Source organism: Argiope bruennichi, chromosome X1, assembly GCF_947563725.1.
Source record: "Argiope bruennichi chromosome X1, qqArgBrue1.1, whole genome shotgun sequence".
Taxonomy (NCBI): domain Eukaryota; kingdom Metazoa; phylum Arthropoda; class Arachnida; order Araneae; family Araneidae; genus Argiope; species Argiope bruennichi.
In genome coordinates this window covers 47,694,765-47,721,144 of record NC_079162.1, presented here as the reverse complement: position 1 = coordinate 47,721,144, position 26,380 = coordinate 47,694,765, and the positions used below count along the sequence as shown (strand labels likewise).

At 30.3% G+C, this 26,380-nt stretch overlaps 1 protein-coding gene across 1 annotated transcript in view; it reads left to right on the top strand.

The window, feature by feature from the left end:
* LOC129958945 (actin-binding LIM protein 1-like) overlaps positions 1 to 26,380 on the top strand; it is a 62,644-nt gene that overhangs the window by 12,689 nt on the left and 23,575 nt on the right. The window contains exons 2-5 of the mRNA XM_056071699.1: positions 22,163 to 22,258; positions 23,050 to 23,233; positions 23,318 to 23,439; positions 25,172 to 25,298. Coding sequence (XP_055927674.1) covers positions 22,163 to 22,258; positions 23,050 to 23,233; positions 23,318 to 23,439; positions 25,172 to 25,298 — 529 coding nt within the window. The remainder of the gene's footprint in view (positions 1 to 22,162; positions 22,259 to 23,049; positions 23,234 to 23,317; positions 23,440 to 25,171; positions 25,299 to 26,380) is intronic.

Sequence of the window (26,380 nt, the reverse complement as noted above, 5' to 3'; positions counted from 1 at the left end):
TCGTTGCGTGGAAAAAAAAAGGGTGTTGAAACCAGACTACGATCAAACAAAGCACCCCACTTATTAGATATTGAGGGTAACACATGTCACACAGCTAATAACTGTGCAAAAAAATTTGCTTCATGTTTTGATAGATACTTAGAAGATTTGTTTGATGACATCTATTTTGATATGAAAAGCTGCAGTAAAAGAGAAAATTTTTTCAAAATCTGTGAATCCCTTGCCATTAAAAAACTTAAGCCCTTGAAGAGACCAGACCATAGGTGGGTGTACATTTTATGTGTTTTAGAAAGAATCAAAGATCTGTGGGATGCTCTTATTGCATTTTATTTTCACTACTTGGATAAAACTGATAAAGGGGATTATTTTTCTTATGTTGAAACTGTATACAATAAAAGAAATATTTCTGCAGCTCAGAAAAAAATTGTTGAAGGGGTGTATTCTTGCTTGCATTCCCAACAACTCACAAAGGATGCTTTAGCTCGGAAAAAAAGAATACTAAATGGGTTATTTGTTATGCAAAACAAAACTTTATTGCATATGGCATTATATTCAGCAGTATTACCAGAGTTCAACACATATATTAAATTATTTGAAACAAAAAAACCAATGCTTCATTTAATACATTCCAGTATTTATAAATTGATGGCAAAATTTTTCTCTTTTTTTATGAAGCCAGAAAATATAGAGTGCACATCTTATAATGATTTATTAAAGGTTGATGCCACAAATCCAGAATTCCATCTACCTAGCAAAGTAATATTTACTGGTGCAGAAGCTTCCACTCTCCTGAAGAAATTATCAAAAAATCATCCAATAGCAAAAGAATTCCAAATTTCTCTGATGAAAGCTTATACTAATACAGCACAGCATATGAAACAGAAATTACCCCTTAAAAATTCATATCTAATTAGTTTTACAGCATTAGATCCAGAGCTAGGAGGTAAAACCAGTACAATATTAGCTTTTGAAAAATTATCATCTTTTATGTCCCATATTTTTAGTGATAATGAAAAGTCAAAAGTAGAAGCTGAAATAAGGTTATACCAGAGTGATATTGATATCACCAAAGAAATGCTTTACACATCTGATGAAAGTGGAAATCAAGTCAAGTGTACAATTGATAAATATTGGTCTAAAGTTTTTAATTTAAAAGATGATTTCACAAATGATTATAAGTATCCTACATTGGCTAAATTGGTCAAAGCCTGCCTTAGCTGCTTCCATGGCCCATTAGTGGAAAGTGCATTCAACTTAATGGATACACTTGTCACTGACTATAGAACCTCTCTTTGAGTCCCTAGATGCAGTGCAGACTATTAAATATGATTTAATGGCTTCTAAAGAAACCTCATGTGAAAAATATGGCTCAAAAAATCCAATGACTGATCCAATTCACAAAGATCTCTTACTCAATATGAACAGAAGTTGGAAAACATATCAAAAGGACTTAAAAACATGTATTTCAGATGAGTCACCTATAAAAGTCTCTGAAAAACCTTCTACATTAGCAGAAAAGCAAACTGCTTCTACCTCTGCATGTGCAGTTCTCGAGGAAATTTCTTCAACTGTAAATGAGAAAAATAAAAGTCAACCTTCCTGCAATTATGAAGTTCACCACAAAAGAAAGACAAGCCCACAAACATCAAAAAATAAAAAAAAGCAGCAGAAATTAGATAATTTTTTTTAAAGAATTAATTCAGGTAATTTAAAATATTTACATAAAATGTAGTAGTTTATATGTTTGAAAATTTATGGTTATTAATTTTGCAAAAAAAGTAATTCATTGAACTTTTATAATTAGGTCATTCAATACTTCATAATTGTAATTTTTCATTTCTCCCCCCCCCCCGCCTTCTCGAAACTCCAAAATGTCGGTAGTAAGTCCGTAAAAGTTTCAGGGGATTTTTTGGGGCCCCACAAACACCCCTGATATCATGTACTTCAAACGATTTTTAAATCTCGTAGTTTCTCGAAAAAATTACACTAAAAAATTTTTACAATCGCCAAAAGCCTTTTTTTTTCTCTTATTTATTAATAATTTTGGAAGAATAATGCAAAATTTAATTAAAAAAAACTTTGTAAATAGCAGATCAAAGACAAATAAAATGATTTGAAATATCTAATATTCTCATTCAACAGCATTTGTACGATTAAAATAAATATTTCTGTTTAAAGAAACATAGTTTTAATTAATAAAAAGTTAATAATTAAAGTCTGCACTGAAACTGTCGTATGCTTAATAATTTATGTGAACAAAATTTTAAGAACAGCTATTCAGTAGTTTGATTTTCTACAGTTTGAAAACTATTTAGGCGTTTCACTTTTATTTATATAAATTCTTCTTCTTTTTCATCTAAATTAATTTCCCCGATTGTTAATTATTTAATAAACATATAAAATAAATGATAGTATTTATTGAAGTTCAATGAATAAAATAAATACTCATAATTGTAATGCTCAAGTTATTTGTTTCCTCACGCAGTCTTAAAGCCAGAAAGACACGCGAATTCATTGACATGTGAAGGAAAACATCATTTCTGTAACCTGCTAACATAGCGAACAGTGATGAACGCTTCGCTCGTATTGATTTGTTGGGACGCTTCTCATTTATGACTTTCAGAACTGTTGGAGTTATTTGCTAGTAAAATATTAATGGCTTCTCGAGGTTTGAGTGGCTTGATAGATGTGTTTCTTTTTCTGTCCTGGTGTTTTTATGAGGTTTGCGGTTATTGGGAATATAAAGTAGTCTTATTGATTTTGCGACTGTTTAGAAATACGCATTAGAGCAAAATATGCTTCACATCTGTAATTTATTGCAGTATGGATTAAAAAAAAATTGATGCTGATGTGCTGTGTATTCAAAGAGTTCTAGAACTCAAAGGTTCTTAACCTCTGGACGTTACTATTGCTGGCAGAAAGTGATATTAAAAATTCAAGTACCTATTAAATATGTATGTGCCTTTCAAATATTTTATGAGTGCATAATGAGAAATGAATCATTTTAAACGCAAGTTGTAGAAGTAAAAAGTTGATGATTGGCATAAAAAGATTAATAATCTTTATGAAATATTTCTTCTATTATGTTTAAAATTATGTTTATGTGTTTATAAATTATGGATAAGCAATGGGAAAAATAAGTAATAGAAAGATCATCTGTAAATATTCTGTTAATTATGTGCCTGCCTTTCAGATATAAATGTTTGACCACAAACATGATAAATTATTGTTCATTAAAAATATTCATACATTATAATTTTTTAATATATCGAATCTATAATAATTGCGCTCAAGAGGATAAAAATATTCACTTGGTGCATTGTACCCACTGTATAAGTCTATGAAGCAAATACTTGGGTAAACAAGTTTTCTTTAAGAAAATGCCGGTTTTCTTCAAATATGGAGTTGATAATTTTTATTGAGATATCATTTTTAAAGTTAATTTATTGCTCATGTTAATATGAATCTTTCCCTTTTTTCTCCCACACCTTTCATTTCGTTTATTCTGTAATTTATTTTTCTTCTCTTCTCTGTGAAGCAAAGAAAATGTTTGATTGAAATGAAAGCAAGAATTTTTTGGACTTGGTTATATGCCATGAAAGAATTTACATAGTAGAAATAAACTTTCTTATTAAATGAATTATGGTAAATTGCATGTTCTCAACGCTTTGTTACTCCAGACAATTTAGACAAATGTGGAAGATTCTCCATAATCCAGCCTCTCCTTTAATTCGTCATTTTAAACCGATGAGGAGATTTGAGAAAACAAGTCACTGTCTGCCATTGTTAACGAATTTGGAGCGACGCAACTAATGGGTTACTGCACAGATTTTAAATTATGTTTTTTAATATTTTCTATATAAAGTATAATTTTCCATGTATATTTTTACATTAAACATAGGTTTCGCTTTCAGACTTTCAGTTTTGTAAAAACTGTCATTCCTGATCGCTCCTATAAAAGCTATTTTTTTATTAAATTTATATGCAGTAAAATGTTTGCTATAAAGTTACCCTGTTTTTTTTATAATGGAAAATAATGCCATAAAACGTAATTATGATATAAACTCTGTATTGCTTTGTATTTGTTTTTTAGAAGAAAAGTAAATTTCAGTTTAACTAATGGTTTTCAACGTTTTCTGTATCTTACGTGTCTGCCAGAAATAAAATTGACTCAACGTATGTGTTTCTTCATCTTTTCAGAACCGTTTTCCACCTCAGAAGAATGATGCATCCGAAATTCCCAACTTATAGTGGGTAGAGGGAAAAAATAGCATTCTTCAGTGCTTCCCCCTTTAGTTATATATACAGTAGTTAGGTTAAAAGTTAGTTACGGTAGATGAACTGCATCGTTAAACTTTCCACCTGAGTTAAATTTTTAACTGCGCATTTAGATTAACTTTCCATTTTTACTTTTGATTGTATCAGTGCCTTATTACTATTCAATTACCTTTTTAGATTTCAATGTATTACTTTATCTGCCATCTTATGTTTAGAATAATATTTCGACTATATATGTAATTAAATCCGGCTATTGTATCTTCAAATTTAACAAATCCGCCACAAGTTATGCATATTGTAGCTTTACTGTTTGAAAATAACCTGTATTATTAAACTTTAGTACTTATTATCTACGAAACTTATCGAACCAATATGAGAAGAAAGTAAATTTTAAAAACGTATTGATGATTTTTTCTTTTAAATAACTATCAGAATTCAAAAAGTGTTGCATAAATTAATACTAATGAATAAACAAATTTTTATATCGTTGCACTAAATCAGATCCCTGGTACATGAAAACCTACTTTTCTCCAAAGCTAAATGAAAGTTTAATTTCATTCCCATTTTTTTCTCTAGGAAAAATGCATTTTTGTAGCAAGTAAAATAGTTTTACACCAAAAAGATATACAGCACACGAATAGTTCACATTATATAGCTCAAAATTGAAAATTTTGTTTTATATGTTTTATCCTATTTGATATTTAATTTATGAGATTTTTTAAACGCTGCACAAAGTGAAACGCCATTCATATTTTTTGATGGAATAATTACATAAGTTTTTAAAATAACTTCATAATAAATTTCCTCTTAAATCAGTTTTTCATTAACAGCCACCTGTATAAAAAACTTTTTTTTTTCCTAGAAATTACTCAAAATAAAAAAAAATTTCTTTTGATTTTATTATAAAAATTTTTGTATTTTTTTAAAGTACTTAGTTTGTGTCTAAAAATATTTATCTATGACACTATCTATATAGAAAACAAAATATTTTATCTTGAGCACCGCCTCAACTATAGACATGTTCGTATGGAGAAGATATTTGTGCCACTTTACTGAACTTCACTTTTCTCTGTCCCAGTAACTTACTAACCAAGATCGGTGAAAAACACTCAAGTCATTAAAAAGTCGTAGAAAAATTCTCTACACCTGTTCTAGTTTTTTCTTCAACCATCTTATGTTACGCCACCAAGCGTGATTTGTGTGCCGAAATCCTTTCGCCTGAGACACAAAACGTGACAAAATTTGGCATCACTCTACCTATAGTGAGATATGAGGAACTGGACGACATCCAACGTTCCACCGGATTAAAATTAACTTAGAAGATGGAGAATCTTCTATCGTAAGGTTTCAATTTTATCTTTCCTCCATCTGTGCATTACATTGGTTTCCGGAAATTTATTCTATACACTTTAAAGTTGGAACATTCCTTTTTATTTGTTGAATTATTTATAACTTTCATTTTATCCGAAGTCATACATCAAAATAAGATCTTCTTTATTACTTTGGAGTAGCTTAGATGCACTAATAATAGAATGCTTTGATAAAACATTGGTAAAAACACATTGATATCTTAACAACTTTCTTCTCTATGAACAATTGGAACAGTTTTTCATTCTCCCTCCAGACACTTTCAGTATGCCTGACAAATATGCACTTCATTTTATAGTAAGGTTCTTTGTGCATCAGTTGCTATCTGGATGGTCGCCCATCACGATTGAGACAAATGAAACATTTGTTCCAAATACCTTTTCAATCATAATGACATTTCAACGAAACTAGTGTCGTTGTAAAAAGATCTTCCCAGTATGTGCCAAGTTTACTAGTATTCAATCTATAACTTTATCAGCATGCATGCACTGATAAAATAAATATTCCAAATGAAGACGATTAAGAAAACTACAAGAACCTAAGCCATTAATTTCTAGCATTAACCCAGCGGTTCTTAACCTATGGGTCGCGACCCAAAATTGGGTCGCGAAGCATATTTCTTGGGTCGCGCTGAGTCGAACCAAAAAAGTTAGTAATACACCAAATTTCAGACATTTTAGAAATGATGACTTGAATACAAGGAACGTGAATACAAGGAAGCATTTTTAGAATTGGGTTTTACTTGCATTTATGATCGAGGAGTGAACAAGCCGCAATGCGTGTTGTGCAGTGAAATATTAAGTAATGAATCGATGAAACCGAACAAACTTAAAAGACATTTTGATGCAAAACATAAAAATTTTTCCTTTGAGGGAAAAGATCGTACTTTTTTCGAAAGAAAAGAAGCCCATTTAAAAAGACAGCGTTTGGATGCACCAAGTAGTAGTGGTTTTATAAATTCTGCCAAACAAGCTACACTTGCTTCTTTTCATGTGGCTTGGCATATTGCAAGACAAAAGAAACCCCATAATATTGCTGAAAAACTTATAAAACCTGCTGCCATTGACATGCCACGTATCATGTGCGGAGATGAAAGTTCAAAGAAATTACAAAAGATACCATTATCAAATGATACAATTCGTGATGATATGTCATTGATATGATAATGATATGTCATTTGATATTAAGAATAAACTTATTTCTGCTATAAAAATTGCTGGTTTATTTAGTATTCAACTGGATGAAACGACAGATGTAAGTAAAGATGCTCAACTCATGGTTTATGTGCGGTATCCAGGTTTAAATGTCAATGTTTAAATGTAAATAAGTTAAAATGTCAATTATTTTCAAAAAGTTATAAATATATTTTAATTTGGTCAATAAAAATTATTAAAAACACTTGATTATTAATTAAATTTTCCTTGGATCGAAAAGTACTTTTGTTTATCTTTATTATTAAAAAATAAATAAAAAATTTGTAAGTTAAAAAAAATCATCATCGTAGGATTGAAGATTTTTTAAAAATACGATCTAAAATAAAGCAATGAAAAAATTTTGACTTTTTCTCAAATATTTCTCAAATTTGGGTCGCGGCTTAAAAAGGTTAAGAACCGCTGCATTAACCTGATTTCTGAAATTCGATCTGGACCCGAAATATATTGATTTTATGCTATTTTGATAGGAAAGTAATGTCAGGCCAATTCATTTTTTTAAGTCCTAAAATACTCAAAAATGGGCGAGGTTTCCGTCCTCTTTACTTGTACGAAAATATTTTGATAAATACTATTGTCGTTATGTGTACAGTTTTGTTTGGCTGTGGTTTAGTGACAGAATGGTCATGGGAAATCGATGCTCCAAACAGCAGTCTTGGGGAAGCCTTTGAAATGAAATCATAATTTAGAGAAGGACGAAAAAATTATATTTTGCCCCAGACGCCATTTACTTTTGTTGTCCATTGCTGATATGTGTGATAAAACCCAAATTTTTGTGTATACTCGAGCTGGCCCAACAGCTGAGTCTTTACCACAAATTAATGTATTTGTAACCGTAAAGTGCTTATTTTTGCGGACATGCTTTAAAACAAGCAGCGATATATAATAAAGAACAAGTAATGATAGTAACATTAAACTAAACACATCTGTGCATTTCGTTTTTTCTTCCTTGTATGATGCAGCATATGTTATTTCCATTAAATGAAATTCAGTTTAGAATACTTTTAGAGCTTTAGCCTAGAAAAAGTTTCAACTTGATTACCTGACCTGTGAAATGACTGTTTTAATTGTAGTTTGTGTATGAGCGAAATGTCGGTATGTCTGGTTGTTAAGAGCATACGCTTGTATTTGGCCCTGTATTTGTATATCTTTTCTTCCGATTCCGACCTGTAAAAAGTAAATGGTACGAAAATTCATTGTGGGTGAGAAATGTTGAAAAATAGTAGTGTTTTTATCATATTATGTAAGATTATTTAAATAAATATTTTATCCATATATGTAAAATGATAACATGCCTGACACAGAAATCTTTCTTGTTACTTATTGCCGAATGGCATCAGTCAAACGTAAGCAAATCCCACATGAATGTTTCAGACAGTTTTTACAGCTGCATTTAATTAATTCACCTCCATTCAATCAGAGGAAAGATGTAAAAAAAAGTCTAGATGATAATAGAAATAGGCGTCTAACAAATTTTATTCGAGCTCGAACACGTTTACTGTCGCATAATTAATTTTCCTGTGGTTTTCATCTACTTTTTAGGTGTTCCGATCCATCTATCTAATTAGATAGTCCTTCTCAAAAGAAGTAATCTAAGTAGATGGTCCGAATATGAGGCGTGAGTCTTGGCAAATAAAGTGTTTATTGTTGCCAGATAGGTAATCGCTATGACTTGCCTGTGGAAATTGTTTATATCTTACAAAACTATTATTTCAAAAAAAATATATTGTTATTATTATTATCTTAAAATGTATCTATATTATTATTATTATCTTAATAATATATCAGTTATTATTATCTCAGAAAATTACCTTTTTAATCATATCAGTTTTATTTTTATATAATTTCTTTATTTTCTATAAGCTTTTAAAATTTGATTTGATACGCAACCTGTAACAACGTTTTTAATATTATGATGAAATTCAAAGTCCACCAAAGCATTCAACTGCGTCCTTTTGTTAGTACTAAAATTGATTAAAAAATTGCTTTTTCTAGACATTAACTCAACGTCAATAATATTTTCATTTCTGCTTTTATTTTAAAGCATATGCACTTTTTAATTTGTACACACCGTAATTTGTAGTAGACTGAGTTAATTAAATACATATTTTCAGTCTTATCAACTGGTTAACGAGTTTCCCCCTTTATTAATAGTTTAATAGCAAAAAAAGTCAATAAATTGGGCGAGCAAGCTAGTCGCCAAAGGTGTTTGATTTTAATTATTGATTGAATCTAAGCGTTAGTTGTTAAAAATTGTCAACCCATCAAGTGTTGGTCTAAAGTCCAGTATTATCCCTAACCTGTGTAAACCCCTTGATATGCGAATTTATTTAATTTCCTAATTAGATTTCACATCCTATCTGGGACATTTATTGTTATTTTAATTCCAATAATAATATAAGGAGCTTTGAGATATTGAAGAGTCTGAGTGATTTTTGCATTTTAAATTACTTATTATTTTCACTTAATTGCAAATTTAAAACTTAAAATTCAGTAATTAGATTATTTGCGAAGGTGTTAAAGTCTTTATCACTCGATTCAATAGCCGATTTCCTAGATGGGACTGAATTTTTCTGTCCAAACTGTGAAAGTACTCTCCAAACTAAAAATTCATTTCAGTGGTAGAAAACTGGTTTCGGAGTGCAGAAACTTACATTTTCTCCAGAAAAATTCGCCCGTGTCTTAAGGGCTTAATAGTAATATACGTAAGTGTTTTAAAAATGCCAATCAGAAAGTGTCAAACAGTTCCATAGAGCTTCTCTGTTTCTTTGAAAAAAGAACCCATCAGCATAATCTAGTTTTTCAATTTTAGTGAGTAGTAGTTGACCTGTTAAGCAGTGAACAAATGGAGTGCGACCACTCCGTCTGGCACTTACTTAAATTGCTAAACATCATCGAAATGATTATTTACTTAATGCGATATTTTATTGTATTATTATTGAAGTTTCAAAAAGTTAATAAATAGTTTGTATGGTTTATATAGAAATATTTAATAATTTTTTTTTCTATTAAGCGGCGGTTTAAAGTCTGTCTTATTACTCAACTCAGGAGTTTTAAAATTTAAGCAATAAATTTCTTGAGATATTAAATTTTCAGTAAATATTAATGTATTAATTTTACATATTTAAATGTATTTTCTAAACATTACGTATAGGATTAGCAAACCATTCAGTTACTAAATTGTTATCTTGAAGATTCTTTTTTATAAGTGTCTTAATGGCAGTGCATAAGAATATTGATCGATTTATTGATTTCTGAACAATTACTACAATTTATGATCACTGACTATATGCAAATATTTTCTTAAACTAGAAATACAGAATTCTGAATAGCTTACGAAGTAATAGATAAATTACTTTTTTTTGTAAACATGCAAAAACACAATTTTATGTCTTGAATTAAGAGAGTTGGCGGTTCTTCATGGATTACAAATTACTCAAATGATTAAATATCTGGTGATAAATCCATTGAACTTTGATATTTCGTGTTTATAGAAAATTTTTCGACCTATGAATTATGTATTTTCTTTCTTGGTCTTGTCAAGTAAAGAGAATTAAGTAAATGGAATTTTTTTTTATTGATTTCTTCCTAAATTTACTGTTTTTGAGGCTTCGTCTGGTTAGCAGTCACGACATTACCTACCTTTTTCTTTTTAGAAATCATTATCATATCAGGGAAAAGTTTTTTATTGATTTTGATAGGATCTAAAATGTGCAAGCTTTTAAAAAGTTTAATAGTAAATTTTAACTGTATGAAGATTAAAGATGAATACGTCGAATTTAATGGATGGGGTATTTTATGATTTTTGTTCAGCTGCGCAAATGTATTCTAATTTTTTTTAAGTTTCCAAACGTAAAAGTAAAAATATTTTTCATATATTCAAATATTTGTTCTTTTATACATTCCACAATGTTGTTAGCACTTGCATCAGTTGGCCTAGATGTTGCTTTGTTGTAAGTAGCGAGATGAATGAGCCTCTGTTTTTTTTTTTTTTTTTCAAAGAAGTTATTTTTATAGACTTTCGCGGTAACAAGGCAAAAGATTTTTTACTTTGGTAGCCTCATCCGTGCTCTATTTGTAGCTCTCAATAGGGTTTGGGGCTAAAAATCACGTTGTGAGATTAGGGAGTTATTTCACGTAGGAGGATGCTCGTTTGCTCCTTTCCGTCCAGTTCGACATAAACCAATGCTTACTCATATACACTTTCTTTTTTACTGCCTGGCATTTAGAGTTCAGAACCTGATGAACGCAGTCTTTTTATACCTTTCTTTCCCTTGCTTTATCGCATCTTTTTGGAGTTATTTTTACCTGCCGCAGTCTCATTCACTAAAGCTTAGAAATCTTGTAAGCCTAAAAAGTAATCGAGTGTAACCTTGTTAGTTTTTTTCCCCCCTGCTCGTTAAATATATCCTAGGAATTTCATTCAGTTACCTGTTGTCATAATCTGTCGCCCTTTCATACTCTGTGAATACATCTTCTTTTAATTAGCTGCTGAATTTTTAAAATACTTATTTTTAGCTTCGCCCAGCTGACATAACAGCGAATGAAGCAGACTGCCACACCTAGGAATCTGGATTTGATTTTTCCGAACTTTATGGTTGTAGTCTGTTGCCAACTCCCTTGAGACTGATCCCACATGGCCACCACTAATCTGTTGGCAAAGCTCCAAAATGATGTGTATGCTCAATAATATTATGTGATATATAATAAAAGTTTTTGTTATGACTTAAGCTTTTCTATTGTTGAATAGTGTTAAACATCTGCTTTCACTGATTATTGCCCCTTGTTTAATATTAACTTCTATAACATAGTGCTTTACGAAACGATCTGTTTAGGCATATCTGTTAGGCATTTCTGCTAAGCAAATTAATCCAATTAACCCTGCTGTTCTGTTCGTAATTACTTCACGTATGTAGCGTTCGGTTCAATATGACCGGACTCAGAAAACTAACCTTTCTTCCAGTAATTGACAGGTGTCATATAAGAAATGGTTTAAACAATGGTAATATAAGTTTAAAAATAAATCTAATAATATAAAGCAGCTATAAAAATAACAGAAAAATATTCGAAATTGAAACTTTTATTTACAATTTGAACAATTATATTTTACATGAGATTTGCAAATGTGATTCTTACAATTGCAGCATAATATATTAGTTTTGCTGTCATTGCTTGACGGACAGAGCTTTCACTTTGCACGTTTGACACACGATGAAGTATTCTCTACAAATCCCGATGGTACGTTTTTCCTTTTTCTCTGTATTCGTTTCACTATTTTTATTGAGTCCTCACTTCTTGATAGGTGTGGCCTTGCTTCAATGTATGGAAAAATGAGTGATTTTCCCAGTTCTTCCAAAAATAGCCTTCGTTTAGTCAATTTGTTTTCGTTCCATTCATTATGTATTGAAGTCCATAGAACAAATGCATTCTACGCAGAAATTTCAAGCATGTTATAGAATATTATCATGGGCCAGCCATTTGTTTTTCTTTTACAAGTGTATGTGTTTAAAAGTTGATCATGAGTATCCGCAGCCCCTTTTGTTGAATTATAATCTAAAATCATTAATGGTTTTTGTCAGGTCTGCTAACTTCTTTGTTATGATGCAAAGTGCTCTTAAGAATAACATTCTTGTTCTTTTGGGGGATATAGTTTACAACTATTGTGTCTTCTGTAAAATAAAATAAGAAGCTGTGAATTTCTTTGTTTGGCATTTGTTCAGGAAGTTCTGCTTTATTTTTTCCAATGGTGCCAAGCATAATCATTTTCCTTTTTAGAAGAAGTTGTCCTAAGTTGTAAGATGTGAAAACATTATCACATGCCATATTGTGCCCCGAATACCCATAAGTAAGATCACACACACACACACACTGCTCACATTCCCCGATTTTTCTCTGGCTTTGACCCTTGTTCTTTTCCAGTGTAAATTTGTGTTTTCATTACCTACGAAGTTTTACTGTCACATAAAGTCCATATTTTGATCCCATATTTAGATGGCTTTTCTTGGTATATACTGTTTGAAAAGACATCGGCCACGAAATCCTACTAATTGTTTATCTACAGTAATATTTTCATTCGGATTGTATAATTTTGGCAGAATTTCTATCCATTTTTCCCAGATATTTCGCACTGCAGCTAATTTATCCAAATTTCTTTTTTCTTGACGAGTGGATTTATTGTCAAAACGAATAACTCCCGATATGGTGAAAAATATTTCGAGAGACATTGTCTCACGAAATATATTTCTGCCAGTTTCTTTATTCCATAAGCTCTTTGTTGATTCTCCATATGATTTATAAACACCAGCTAACAATAATAATCCAATATATCCTTGAAAAGTTTTACTTTCAATATTTTTCCACTTTTTTTCGTAAACCCTTTCTCCTACAATATTAGCCATATTTATGGTTTCGTTTTTAATTGTAGAATTGAATACTACCTCAAATGCACTTTTTACATCTGATATCATTGCCGTTGAATATCTTATGACCCCTGTAGTAGTTTTTATAATATTAGCAACGGTTGATTGAGAAAAAAGTGGCAACAGATCCAACTTCCACTTTATTTCACGATTCTTGGACTGAATACTCCCTTTATAGTTCATTTGTTGAATAGCGGTATCAAAATCGTTGTCAGAACTTTCACTCTCAAATTCATCATTTGTATGATTTTCATACTCCGATATTTCTGCGCTGTTAGAAGCTTCTATTAGTTTAGCTATATCACCGTGACTCAAATTTCTACGATTCGCCATTTTTTCTCTCACATTCGCAGGCACAACTCTTTTGCAGTGTATCAGAAAGTGAAATACAGCAGAAAAAAAGAAACGTTGCAATAAGAGCAAAGAGATTGGCCTCCTGCCAATTGTATCAACTTTTTCATGTGACCAAATACATACGTCAACGAAACATTTTTTGAAAACGGATAAATTACATATTGTTATTCTTTTCTTTTGAATTATTCCAAACAAAAGTGAACATATATGAGTAAAAATAAATGATTTTTTGCATTGGGTGATATTGACCCGAACGATACATTAGGTATAAATTGAAAAATATTCCTTCGAAATAAGAATAAACCTAAATCCGTCTAGGAATACATATATATATTATTTACCAAAGATGTCAAAAAGTTTCATGAAAATATCCCTGTACTATATATTTTTACGAAGGTATAAATATTATTTCGGGTCATATAGACCCGAACAGAACAGCAGGGTTTTAAAAGACCGAGATAACATACTGACTATTAACTGATTGTCTGTTGAAATGTGAAGCTACAAATAACCAATCTGCTTATTGATTTATACTTTTTATTATATTTTCTCAATAATAAACTGAAATTTTCAACTCCCAGTTTAGGTATTTCGATTATTTTTCAAAAATATATTTTGTTATCAATTTTTTGACATTAAGTTAAAATGCATTTTGTTATATTAAAAGATTTTTTACTGTGATTTTAAAACAAGAATTTATAATTGTATAGCTATTTCGTGATTATGATAGTTTATACATTATCAAATGGCTCCATGTATTAATGAAAAAAATTTGGGAGATGCGAATTGACATTAAAAATATTTTTGGAACAGTTCAGATGATTCTTCATTTTGTATTTTATTAGATATACAACATAGTTTAATGCAAAGAATCTGTAAAGCAAGCGTGAAAGATATCAAAACGTTAGTCTTTTCCAAACGTTTTTAGTTTTTAATAATTATCCGTTTTCGGGTATCTTGTGGTATCTTTCAAATAAAACATTTTGGGATAATTTTTTAATTGTTCTTTCCTATCGTTTATGATTACATCCATTTTTTCCGCTATGATGATATTCCTAAACTATCGGTATGGCCACATCTGGCTCTTGTGCCATACACTTCAAACTCAAACTATCGGTATGTAAAAACTCAAAATAATTAAACGGATCACCTCTTTTTTTAGGGGGAGGGGAGAAGGCCTATTTTTAGACCCATCCCCAATGACTATTATATGTTGATTCTGTATTTTCATTATACCTTAGATTTAAAAAAATCAATTTCATTTTGATGGCCATTGGCACCGTAATTTTCTTAATCGCTTTTTTTTTTTTTTTTTACTTGACCCAGCAATTTTAGAAGTATCGCATTAATTTTGAAATTTACGCTTATGATAAATTTGTTGTTAGTTGATACTATTAAGTTTGTCAACCCTCATTTTTCATTGACTAAATTAAAATTTCTGTTACTTAGCTTAATTTCTTTTAATCAGCTAATTTTTCAAATTGTGAACACAATTATATTTACAATGTAAGGAAGAATAAACTGAATACATTAAATGCATAAGTAATTAACAATTTTGAATAATTGAATATAATATAAAATTAAAACATATATGTTTGATCATATAATAAAGAAATACTGAATACTCTAGTGTATATTCTCCATAATTGGTAATGAGGCAACGATCGCCTGGTTTGCAAGGTTTCGATTTCGAGGCCGGAGGGTTCCAGTTTCAAAACCAAATTCCAACAAAAAACTCTGTTTATGGGTCTAGTGCTCGTTAAATCCGTCGAAACCAAAAGCTCTCCTGTTAAGGTGGTGTAGAAGTTCAGAAATGTCGCCCTTGTCATCTGACTGCGGTTCAAAATTATGAGGTCTGTCCCAAAATAGTCGTAGTATTGCGAATAAACAAGTAGTTGCCTAGTAAATGAGACATCAACAAATTAACCTTCAAAAACGATGCATTTACGAAGGGAAAAAAAACAACTTTGGCGCACTTTCCATTGATAAATTTTTTGTTGTTGTTTCTTATGCAAACACTTTCTTATGGCACTTGCCATGGACAAGCCCGCTGTTCGAAGACAGCCGATTTAAGCCTGAGGGGGAGCGTCTCTTGTTTCTATAGTAGCGCCATCTAGGGCCAAGAGAACGACTTTAGCTACACACAGGTCACAACCCTTTTTACGGGGCGGACTTCATTCACGCATCCACAGATCGTAATTTTGACCTGAATCAGAGAACGATCACCCCTGATCTAGTACCCCTAATGGTATTATTCTCGACATGGAGGACTTTGTGACCACGACAGATTTATACGCCACCAAGCACGCGGGGAATCTTCGGCCGGTGGGATTCGAACTCGCAACCTAAAGGACTCCAACGCTTTACCAACCAGGCTATCCAGGCCACAAGCTCATAAATCTGGGATCACTAGTTCTATTTCAAATTGCGTTATCAAAATATATTCGTGCCCAATTCCTTAATTAGAAATGTGTTTCAAGAATACTTCTGTTCATTATGTTTTGAATTTTATGAAGTAAAACTTCAGTTCAATATTTGCACGTTGTTTTGCCAAAGTTTAATATTCCGAAGGTTGTTTTCTGTTCTGTGGATTCAGACTGAAACTTTAAATCGGTTTTATTTACTGGTCGGTTTCTTTGTAGTGGAATATGTACCACTGAACAAATATGAAGATAATTTAACTTCTGAATTTGCTTTATAATTGTTGTTTGTAACCCAGTTGATTTCATAATTTGAATTTAGTTGCCTTCCATTGAAATTTGACTTATCGCTTGATGAATCAACTTCTGAAACACAGTTTGTCAACTATTTGAATAAGGAGTTTGAAGCTGAGTGTCAAATGTTAGTAAAAATAAGTAGTTGGAAAACTTCACATGTAACTCTTCCGCTTAAAAATTTATAGTAAAAATCTCTAGGTAATTACGTGATAATTTTTTCGATTTTTTTTTTTTTTTTTTTTTTTTTTTTTTTAATTTTCTAAGTAGCATCAGCACCTCAGTAAAATTTCAATATCATTTAATTTTTGCAGCATGAATATTTATTTAAGTAGAATGTTAAATAAGATCGTTACCGCGCCTTAGTCATCTAAAGATAAGAAAAAACTCTTCTTAAACAAATGTTTAATAATTCATTCTGTTAAACGCTATTTAAATTTTTTTGATGAATTTAGAATCTTATTATCTACCTCTTTCTGTAAATATATTTCACTTACATCTCATCACTTCTCAGCAGTCACTTTTCAGCAGTTTTCCTTATTTGCAAAGTTCTCATCACTTAACTATGTAAATTGCGTTGATTCCGAGTTATTTATTTTGAAAACAGTCTAAATTTTAGCAGCCAAATATTTAAAAAATATCTTACCTTCACACTTTCTTTAGTACTGACTAATGTAAATTCATCATAACTATATACACTATTTGATTAGGTTTTCTAATTTAGTTATACTTTTATGTACTTTTGATGTTATTTCCTTTGAGTGAGTTAAAATACATTTGCTATAAAGAAACAACTGTTACAAATTTTAATGAAACATTTAAGTATGCCAGTATTTATTGCAAATGGCAAACTATTCAAATTTAGAAATATGTTAATACAAACAATATCGTCTACCTGAATAGCATGAATGTGGTGAGACGTTTGTGAATTTATTAATTTTCTTTGAAATTCGAAGCGTAATAATGTCTTTTATGAATGTAATCTGTATAGATTATTGGAATCGATAGTTTTAGATTCTAAATAGTGACTTAGTTTTTTTTTAAACTTAATTATTCGTATTAGAATTATACATCTCGCTCAAAACTTTTTTGTTATTATGGTCAAGAGCCAACTTTGGGCATAGTGCACCATGCACGTGTTGAGCTTAAAGACTAAAGTAATTTAATAAGATTGCGAAAACAACTGTCTGTCAGTTCAAGCATTATTTAGACAGATTTTGAAGAAAACAAGATTCAAACAAAGTAGTTCACATGAACAGCTTTCATGTATTCATTTTTACTTTATCACCAACATATGAGTTTTATTCACTGGCAATGTTCCAGTACTTTATTACTTAATTGCTACTATTATGCTTAATTATGTTGTTAAAAATGTTTATTATTAAAGCTTTGTATTTAGCATGGCGGTGACCATTGGTATTTTTAAAAATTATTATATTTTTACAAAACAGGCCTACTTATTATTCACTTAATCTGATTTTCAAATTCTCAGCAAATCTTTCCACTTTATTAAAAATACGTAATTTGGGCATTTATTGCAATAATTTTTAATGTTTGGATGTTGTACTTTCGATGTTGTAATTATATTAATGATTCGAATCCTACAAAAATAGGTTGTGTAAACCATTTTATTGGTGTTTAACTAAAATTACATTTGTTCTAATAGTCTTTATGAAAGCAAAACGAAAATTTCATTTATTTTATTACCCAGCCTCCAATACCCTAGCTCTTTCATCAACTTTGAACAGCGCCATCTTGTACTGCTAGTATAAGTGGCACATATCTCGTTTTATTTTCAGAATTAAATAAATTTATATAGCCAACCATACTTACCAGTCTAAAGAATTTATTATTACTATCTATATATGACAGTCAATTTAATCAGTGTGAGAAGTGGATCCAAAATCGGAATCAGAAAATAAAGCAGAATCTAATATTAGTTACAGAAAAAAAAAATTCTCTCTGTAGGGAAAAAGTTTGTGTTGGATTTTTTTTTAATGTTTAATATTATTTTGTACTATTATGACTATATGTTGGATGATTCTAAAGGGTTCCAACTTACTTTAAGGATTAATCATACATACCAAAAAAAAAAATTAAAAAATCTTGGTGGAAACTATCTGTTTGCGGTCTCCGAGACAAAGCAATAAAGTAAGATGAATCTTCATTTCGGCGGCCCTGGCTAGAGAGTATTGTTTCTCTAAGGAGACTTAACTAATTCCATGTGACATGTTTTAACAAAGTTGTTGAGACATTATGAAGGAGTTGTGCAATAATTATAAACTGGCAGGCTTGCATTTAGTTTTATGAAATAGCTAATAGAAGTGAGCGAGCTGCAATGTGTTTATGCCGTGGAATTTTCCAACATTTATGATTTTCTATGTGAGAATAATGACTCAAATAGGTCACCAACTGACATACTGGTAAATGGTAAACTTAAAACTTTAACTGATAAAATTCTTTAAATAATTACCAATATTTCGTGATATATTTTTTGTAAAATGAAATATAAAAATCAACTTTTTATGGGAATTATGGGAACTATGTTATTGGATGGGAGGATGTTAATGGAAAATATCAATCAATATTCTATACTGGTGTAAACATCTTTTTTAAGCAAAACTTGTGATTATTTTTTATTGAAAGCGTAATGACGATTTATTTTTTAAAAGAATCTTCATTCAAGAACGTTCCGCGGCATTAGATCGAGAATTCTGTCAAGCAAAAATTTTCCGTTTTCAAAGAGTTATTAAAGCATTACACAATATCGTTTAATATTATAGTATTCCCATTAAGATTGCGAAGATTAGCTCTCTTTATTAAAAATGCTTTCTTCTGATTGTTGGCACACTTATTGCATGTGGCTTGTTTGCAAAGTGGTTTATTACTTGATGTTTTTTCTTAATCGTGGAGGAAATATACCTGAATGGCTGCTGCGCAATGAGTTGATTGATTTATAAAAAATTATATCTCATTAGGAGTTCCTGTAAATGTATAGAATTCATCTACAATCTACTCTTTGTAACTAATCTGTTAGTTGCAGATGGGCATTTTATATTAATATTTAATATTTTCTTTAACATTTAATATAATTCTTTAATAAAATATATATATTTAATATTTCTATAATATATATTATTTTATATTTAATAATTGTTTAAGTTAAGTTAAACTAAGTTACCTATAAATATTCCAGTTTTAAAGAAGACATATATGAGTGTACTACTTTCCAACGTAAATTTAATTCGTGTAATTCTATTTGAGTTGAAAGATTTGGAGAAAAGTGTGTAAAATATTATTCATTTTGAAAGATTTAAATGGGAAAGAGAAAGAAAAAAACTTTTTCACCTAGAGAGTGTAGAAACTATAAACTGCGGTGAATTCTTCTTAGCAGAAATTATTGCTTGTAGTATATAAATAAGAAACAAAGAATCATACATGTATAACACATATTTTGAATAAAAGGCAAGGGTTGTAATAATAGAGGCAAACTTGTTATACAAACGAACTTACGTCATTTGGCTGGTATAAAATATGTGTTAATCGTTAGTCTTATGATAATGGTGTATTTCATTCTTGGATATTACAAAACTTGCTTTATCATTTATCATCACGAACTACTAACAAATATGTCCGTCGCTTTTAATCGCATCATCATTCCATTGTGAATGACGTCTGAAAGTTAGATGACACAGAGAAATATAGGAAGCTTTTACCAGCGGTGGTTATATTGAACATCTTTTTCTGTGAGCATAATATCTTACGCAAATATCGATGCTGATATTTCTCATAATGCTTATTTTCTTTGGCATATTGTGTCATGCTTCTATCCCTCCCCCTTCTCGGAATATATGGATTAAAAGGTCTTTGTTTATTATATTTTACCACTGCAGGCAAGGGTTCTGGTTGTACAAAATACCTGATCTTGATGGAACCCCTGTTTAAATTTATTTGAATATTTATGATGGTAGCTTTAAAATTCAATCGCTGTTCTATTAATAAATGCACTGCGTTTCATGATGATAAAAAAAAAATCGGAGTTCTTTTTGTAACTTATGGTTGGTTAATATTGAATATAAATGCTTGAATATTAAACATCGTACAATCAGTTTTAAACATCACTATATTTAACATAAATGAGGAAATATATGTCAAAACGATCTTCCACAACTGACCATTATGTGATTGAAGACTCAGTTCCAACAGTTATTTAGTTCTAACATTTAACTTTTTACTTAGTATTTTAACATTTTACATTTTTACTTAGTATTTTCTTTTATTAATTCTCTTCGTTTATCTGTGTATTGCTAAAATTAAGCATTTTTAATAATTATCAGTAAACATAAATATATTCGCAGTTATTTGCAGTTTATGCAACAGTTTATCTGAGAATGGGTTTATATGGATCAGTTTTCTTCCATCTCTTTTTTTACCCTTTCAAAATTTTAGTAATGCTAGAGAGGTTATTTTTCCATGCATACTTTATGAATGAAACAAAATTAACACAATCCTTAAGTTAAATAGAAATCTTTTATGGAAGAAATCATGCTTTCCTATATCAAATGCATTAAAACCTTTAAATATCATTCAAAGCATTACTATTATAAGAAAAAAAGTTATTTGCTCTATAGTTTCATTTTGAGAAAAAATAATTACTTTGCTTCGTTTTTGCATATTATATAAATTTGGAACTAGGCAAGTGTAACGTTAATCCTATCGCCTCTCATTCCACGGATGTTGGAAGCCCATCTATCTTCTATTGCATTTCGCAATATTTACTATCTAATGTGTTAATCTTTGATGGCTTTTAATTATATTATACTGTTATAAAGTAGTATATAAATAACAGTTCGCTTCCTTTTCAAAATATTTGAACAATTTGTAAAGTTTTCATCTGAATAGGGATTTTTAAAAAAAATTGTCTGTTCGAGGATTAATATCGTACTGCAACTTCGATGAAACAAAAGAAAGGGTTCCTAAAAATAATTTAAAAAATATTTTGAAAAGTTTGTAAGGATCTAACACTATATATTTCAGTTTCTTGATTTTACATCGAGTAGTGTCCTTTCATGGAAATTGGAAACGTGGCAGCTGGAAAATACAGGATGATTGATTATAAATGAATATTCCAACTTTGTAGCTCTGTTAAAAGAAAATAGAGTACAGCTTTTATGTCCTCTGGTATCAAATATAACAACTGAAAATTGAAATTCAACACAGTTATAAGCGTTCAATGTGAGTTACTTGAGAAATGCAAAGAATATCGAAGCAGTACGATAACTCATCCCACAATTTTTTCTACATGCGTGGTATGTAGCTTTGAAAGGATGCAGATATGAGTGTGTGGTAGTATTTGATTTTTTTGGAGGGGGGGATATCAAACAGCAGGTGTTTGTGTCCCTGCTACCAACTGACGTTACCGAACTTGAGACATGAATATGTTCAAGCTGTCAAAAGCCTCGCGTCAAAGATGCTGAAAAAGTATGGAATGAGCTATTGTATCGTCTTATTATCGTTCATATTTTGGAGGAGCTTACAATAAACTCTTATAAATGCGTTGAATTTAAACTTTTACCTGTTATTTGACATTTCAATCTAGCAACAGGGTTGTACTTTGCAGGACTATTAAAAGAAAACATAGTTGGAATATTCATTTATAATCACCCAGTACAACTATTAAATGTTATGAATTCATGATGCTGTATTGTTCTTATCAAACATTATATCGCTATTTAAATAACCTATTGAGAAGATTTTTAGAATTTACTAAACATTTCTCTGCAGTGCATTTAACTTTTCTTGCTTCTGTTTCTTTCAGGAAAAGTTTTGTGCGAAAGCTGCAAGAAAAAATGTGTTGGAAGCACTTTAAAAGTGCAAAGCAAACATTTTCACGTCAATTGCTTCAAATGTGTTGGTAAGTTCATAAATTGTTATAAATTTCGTTTATTTTCCTTCTGTTTATTTTTATCATAAAATTGTTGCTTTATAGTTTTATGGAGTAGCATCCATTTTATTGTGACTAAAGCTTTTATAACTTAAATTTCAAACCTGAAACTTCTTTAAGCACTTTTTTTATTCTGATTTTGTAGTGTTTGTTATTTTAAGCATAAAAATTACTAAAACCATTGTGCATGATAAAAAGTAATTAGTTTAGCTTGCAATTTTAAATCTTCCAGGAGATGTTTTCTAAGTGAATTTATTTTTATAAGATTTTAATGAAACATTTGTTATATTTGCTAAAATAAGGATGAGTTTTTTATAAATATCTGCACAGAACAGGATAGAATATTGACATTTTCAGTTGATAGTAAGTTTATGGTTTATAAAGAAGAATATAGGTATGAAAATAGATATAAATCTGTATTCAAGTCTTATAATGTTGCATACCTTTTGTTGCTGTAGTTAATTATGAAATTTCTTTATTTTAAATTTGTTTCGAAATCGTGGTTGATTCTATTATAAAGATACTACAATATAAGACAAAAAAATTTAATAATCGAAATTAGACGTTGAATTGCTGACTTGTTTTCTATTACTACTGAAAGTGCATGATTTAATTTTGGAATTTATTAACACTTCGATTTGGGTAATGGAAACATGTTTAGGTAAGATAGATATGCAAGTGCTCTGCTACTTAATATTTAATATGCATTTTTAGCAACAATAAAAAAATCTTAAATTATCCATATTTTGTGTTTTTTTTAGTGTGTTCCTCTTCTTTGGCACAAGGGGGTTTCTTTTTCAAAGAAGGAAAATATTATTGCACAGCTGATTATCAACGAATGTTTGGAACTAAATGCGCTGCATGCAATAAATATGTCGAAGGTGAAGTTGTTACTGCTTTAGGAAGCACTTACCATCAAAGATGTTTTGTATGTGCTAGATGTCAGTAAGTTTATTTCTCTGATTCGTTGCTAATTTTTTTTAGTATTCTTTCCTAAGACATTCCCTAATGGATATTTTAACATTGCAGTCAACCATTTCCTCCCGGAGAAAAGGTTACATTTACTGGTAAAGAATGTCTTTGTTCCAAATGCATACAGATTCCTGTTGTAAATGCAGCTGTTCCAGAGTCGCCTACAAATTTGTCAAGGCGTATGTATTGCTTTGTTGTAAAAATTTTCATAATGTACGAGTATTATGATTTTCTAATTTCCTGGGGGAGTTGTTTTGTATTAGTTTTAAATGTTGTGAATGATTTTTTTAAAATTATCTTATAAGTAATTATATTGATATAGATGCATACGGAATATCTTTATATATCTAATTTTAAGGGATTCGAATGAAAAATTCACAATTTATAATAAATTAAAATCCTTATAATAGCTTATAAACTATTACAGTAGACTCCCGATTATCCGCGGGCGGGTTATCCGAGGAGCGGATTATCCGCGCCTACCGCACAAAGTTTTTTTGACTGATTTCTTCAAAAAGGTGCAGTTTTACAGTTATGCTTTTGTATTTACATAATACATTACAATATTAAAATAGTACATATGTATTAATTTTTCTGTGTAACCTCGACGCCTCTCGTAAGTACAAAGCACTTTTCTGTTTTCATTAACAAAATGCAATTTAGGTTAGTTTTGAGTGATATACTAAAATATTAAGCGTTAGTTAAACATTTCCTGCTGTTTATTTTATGTTTTATTGTAGATAAAACGATTTTTCAAAGTTGGAATGACTGTTTTCTCTTTTGCTATACCCATTTTTAGCTTTTTTCGGATTATCCGCGATTTTCGTTATCCGCGGCGGACGCGCCACCCAATTCCGCGGATAATCGGGAGTGTACTGTACTTACTTCTGTAGATCCTGAGATTTTTTTCATGCATACTCTTCAATTTTCATCATATATTTATCTTCATTGTAAAATTATTTTGAAATTGGCTTTAAAAAAATTAAAGGCTAAATTAAAATTGGCTAAAATTTAAGGCTTTACGCTAGAATATGTTGCTTTTTGAATTAATTTACTTGAAGTAGTAAGATAATGAAGTGAAATAAACTATATCAAAAATGCATATTTAATTTTGAATGCTTATAATCAAAGTAAACTCCACCCTGCTGTGTCATCTGAAGTGACTGGAAGAACGATCCGCCACAAGAAATAATATTCTATACTTTGGTCCCTCCATTATGAGCGTCACATGTGCCGACCCCTCGCACAGACAAAGGCACCACCCATCATCAGAGATGAATGCAGAGAATAACGCTGCCATTTCTTTATCCTTCAGGGAAATAGAAACCTGCTTACATATATGGTGACTTCTTATGCCCTTATCTAAAATACCCTCTAGGTGAGATTATGAAAGATGGTGAATGCTTATAAGCAGTAATTTTGAAAATACATTGAAATAGATATTATGTATTTGGAATAAATATGCTTTATTTTTGATTCTATAGGGGAGGAATTTGTGATCCGAATGAAATTTCTGCAACTGATTATACCTTATTTATGATTGTCTTAATTATTTATCCAATTTATTACATTGTCGGAGCATTTTAGTTTTAGTTGTTCGTATTAACCAGACAATGAGATCCTGAATTAGAAAATCTGACCCAGTACTTGCTCAAATTTGTACTTCGAACAAAACTGAATTTCACATTGCTTGTTACTGTTTCAAATTAGGCACAAACTTTGAATTTGAAAATTTTTGCCATTATTTTATTTTCCCGTTTCATACTGGATTATATCTTAGAATTTCTTACATTTTAACTTGCGTCGTAATAGTATATATTTCCCTTGTCACAGTTATCATTTTATGCCATTTCAAGAAATTTATAATAATCGTTTTATTCTGATTTTACTTAATTATAATTTTATAAACAGGATGCGGTGGATGTAAAGAAGAATTACAAGAAGGACAAGCTCTTATTGCTCTTGATAAGCAATGGCATATTTGGTGTTTTAAATGTGTCACTTGTAACACTGTTTTGCACGGCGAATATATGGGAAAGTAAGCATATTTTGAAAGTATTTACATTTTTTTCTTGTAATAACTGTGGTGATAGTTGAAAATGTGTAAAATGTGGCATTTTTATTGTCACTTATTTCTCAATCTAGAATTTGATTTCTGGTAGAGATGTCGTTAACCGTTTTCGAGATTTTATTTTTCTCTCCATTAATATTGCTGCCTATACATTACTCTAAACAATTTAAAGATATCATAAGTTTCTTAGAAATAACTGTATGATCGAATTTGTATTTCATGACAATGAAACAAAACAAAGAAAAATGCAAAGTTTCCTCATTTTTATGTATCGGAATTTTCATATTTAGTCTGTAACAATGAAGATCATATGCTATCGCTTGAAAACGAAATACATTGACTATGTATCAATGAGTGCAATTTCAAAAGATTTTGCAATTTTGCAGATAACAAGCCCATTATCACATAAATGGAATGGAATATTTTAAAGAAAACAAACCTTCATTTCTGCAAGAAGAAATGATTTTTGGAAAAAGTGGTTTAGTGGTCTTGGCCAGTCTCTCTATTCTCCACCGATTTCCACATCATTAGAAATGAATCTGGCGGTTCGAAGGATACAGAGATGAAATTATTTTACAGTGCAGCATTCAGAGGGAATTCCTTTTAGTAAACTATTATTGCAGGCCACATCAAGTTCAATTATTGAACGACTTCTTTAACAGCAAAAAGATCGTTCATATGAATTGCTCTTCGATATGAATCCATAGAACATGTTTAGGACACGCTAAATAGACGAGGTACAGATCAGATATCGCGCAAACGTAGGTTCCCTGGGGTAACTAATGATTTGGGGACTTCCATCTTTATTATTTCTCCTAAGCGTAACCATTTTTTTAGTTAATATTGATCGTTTTCTTAATAATTAAAGCAGCATTATACTTTTTTTATGAAATGAAAAAATGTTTAGATAAGTACCTCGTCGATGTGTGCTATTTGTTATTTTTCATATGTTATGTTGATATGTTATTTTTGATTTCCAATTAATTTGGTTTACACCAAAAAAAATTCTGTTCGAAGTTATCCGATGTTTTACAGAGCATGTTATCAAA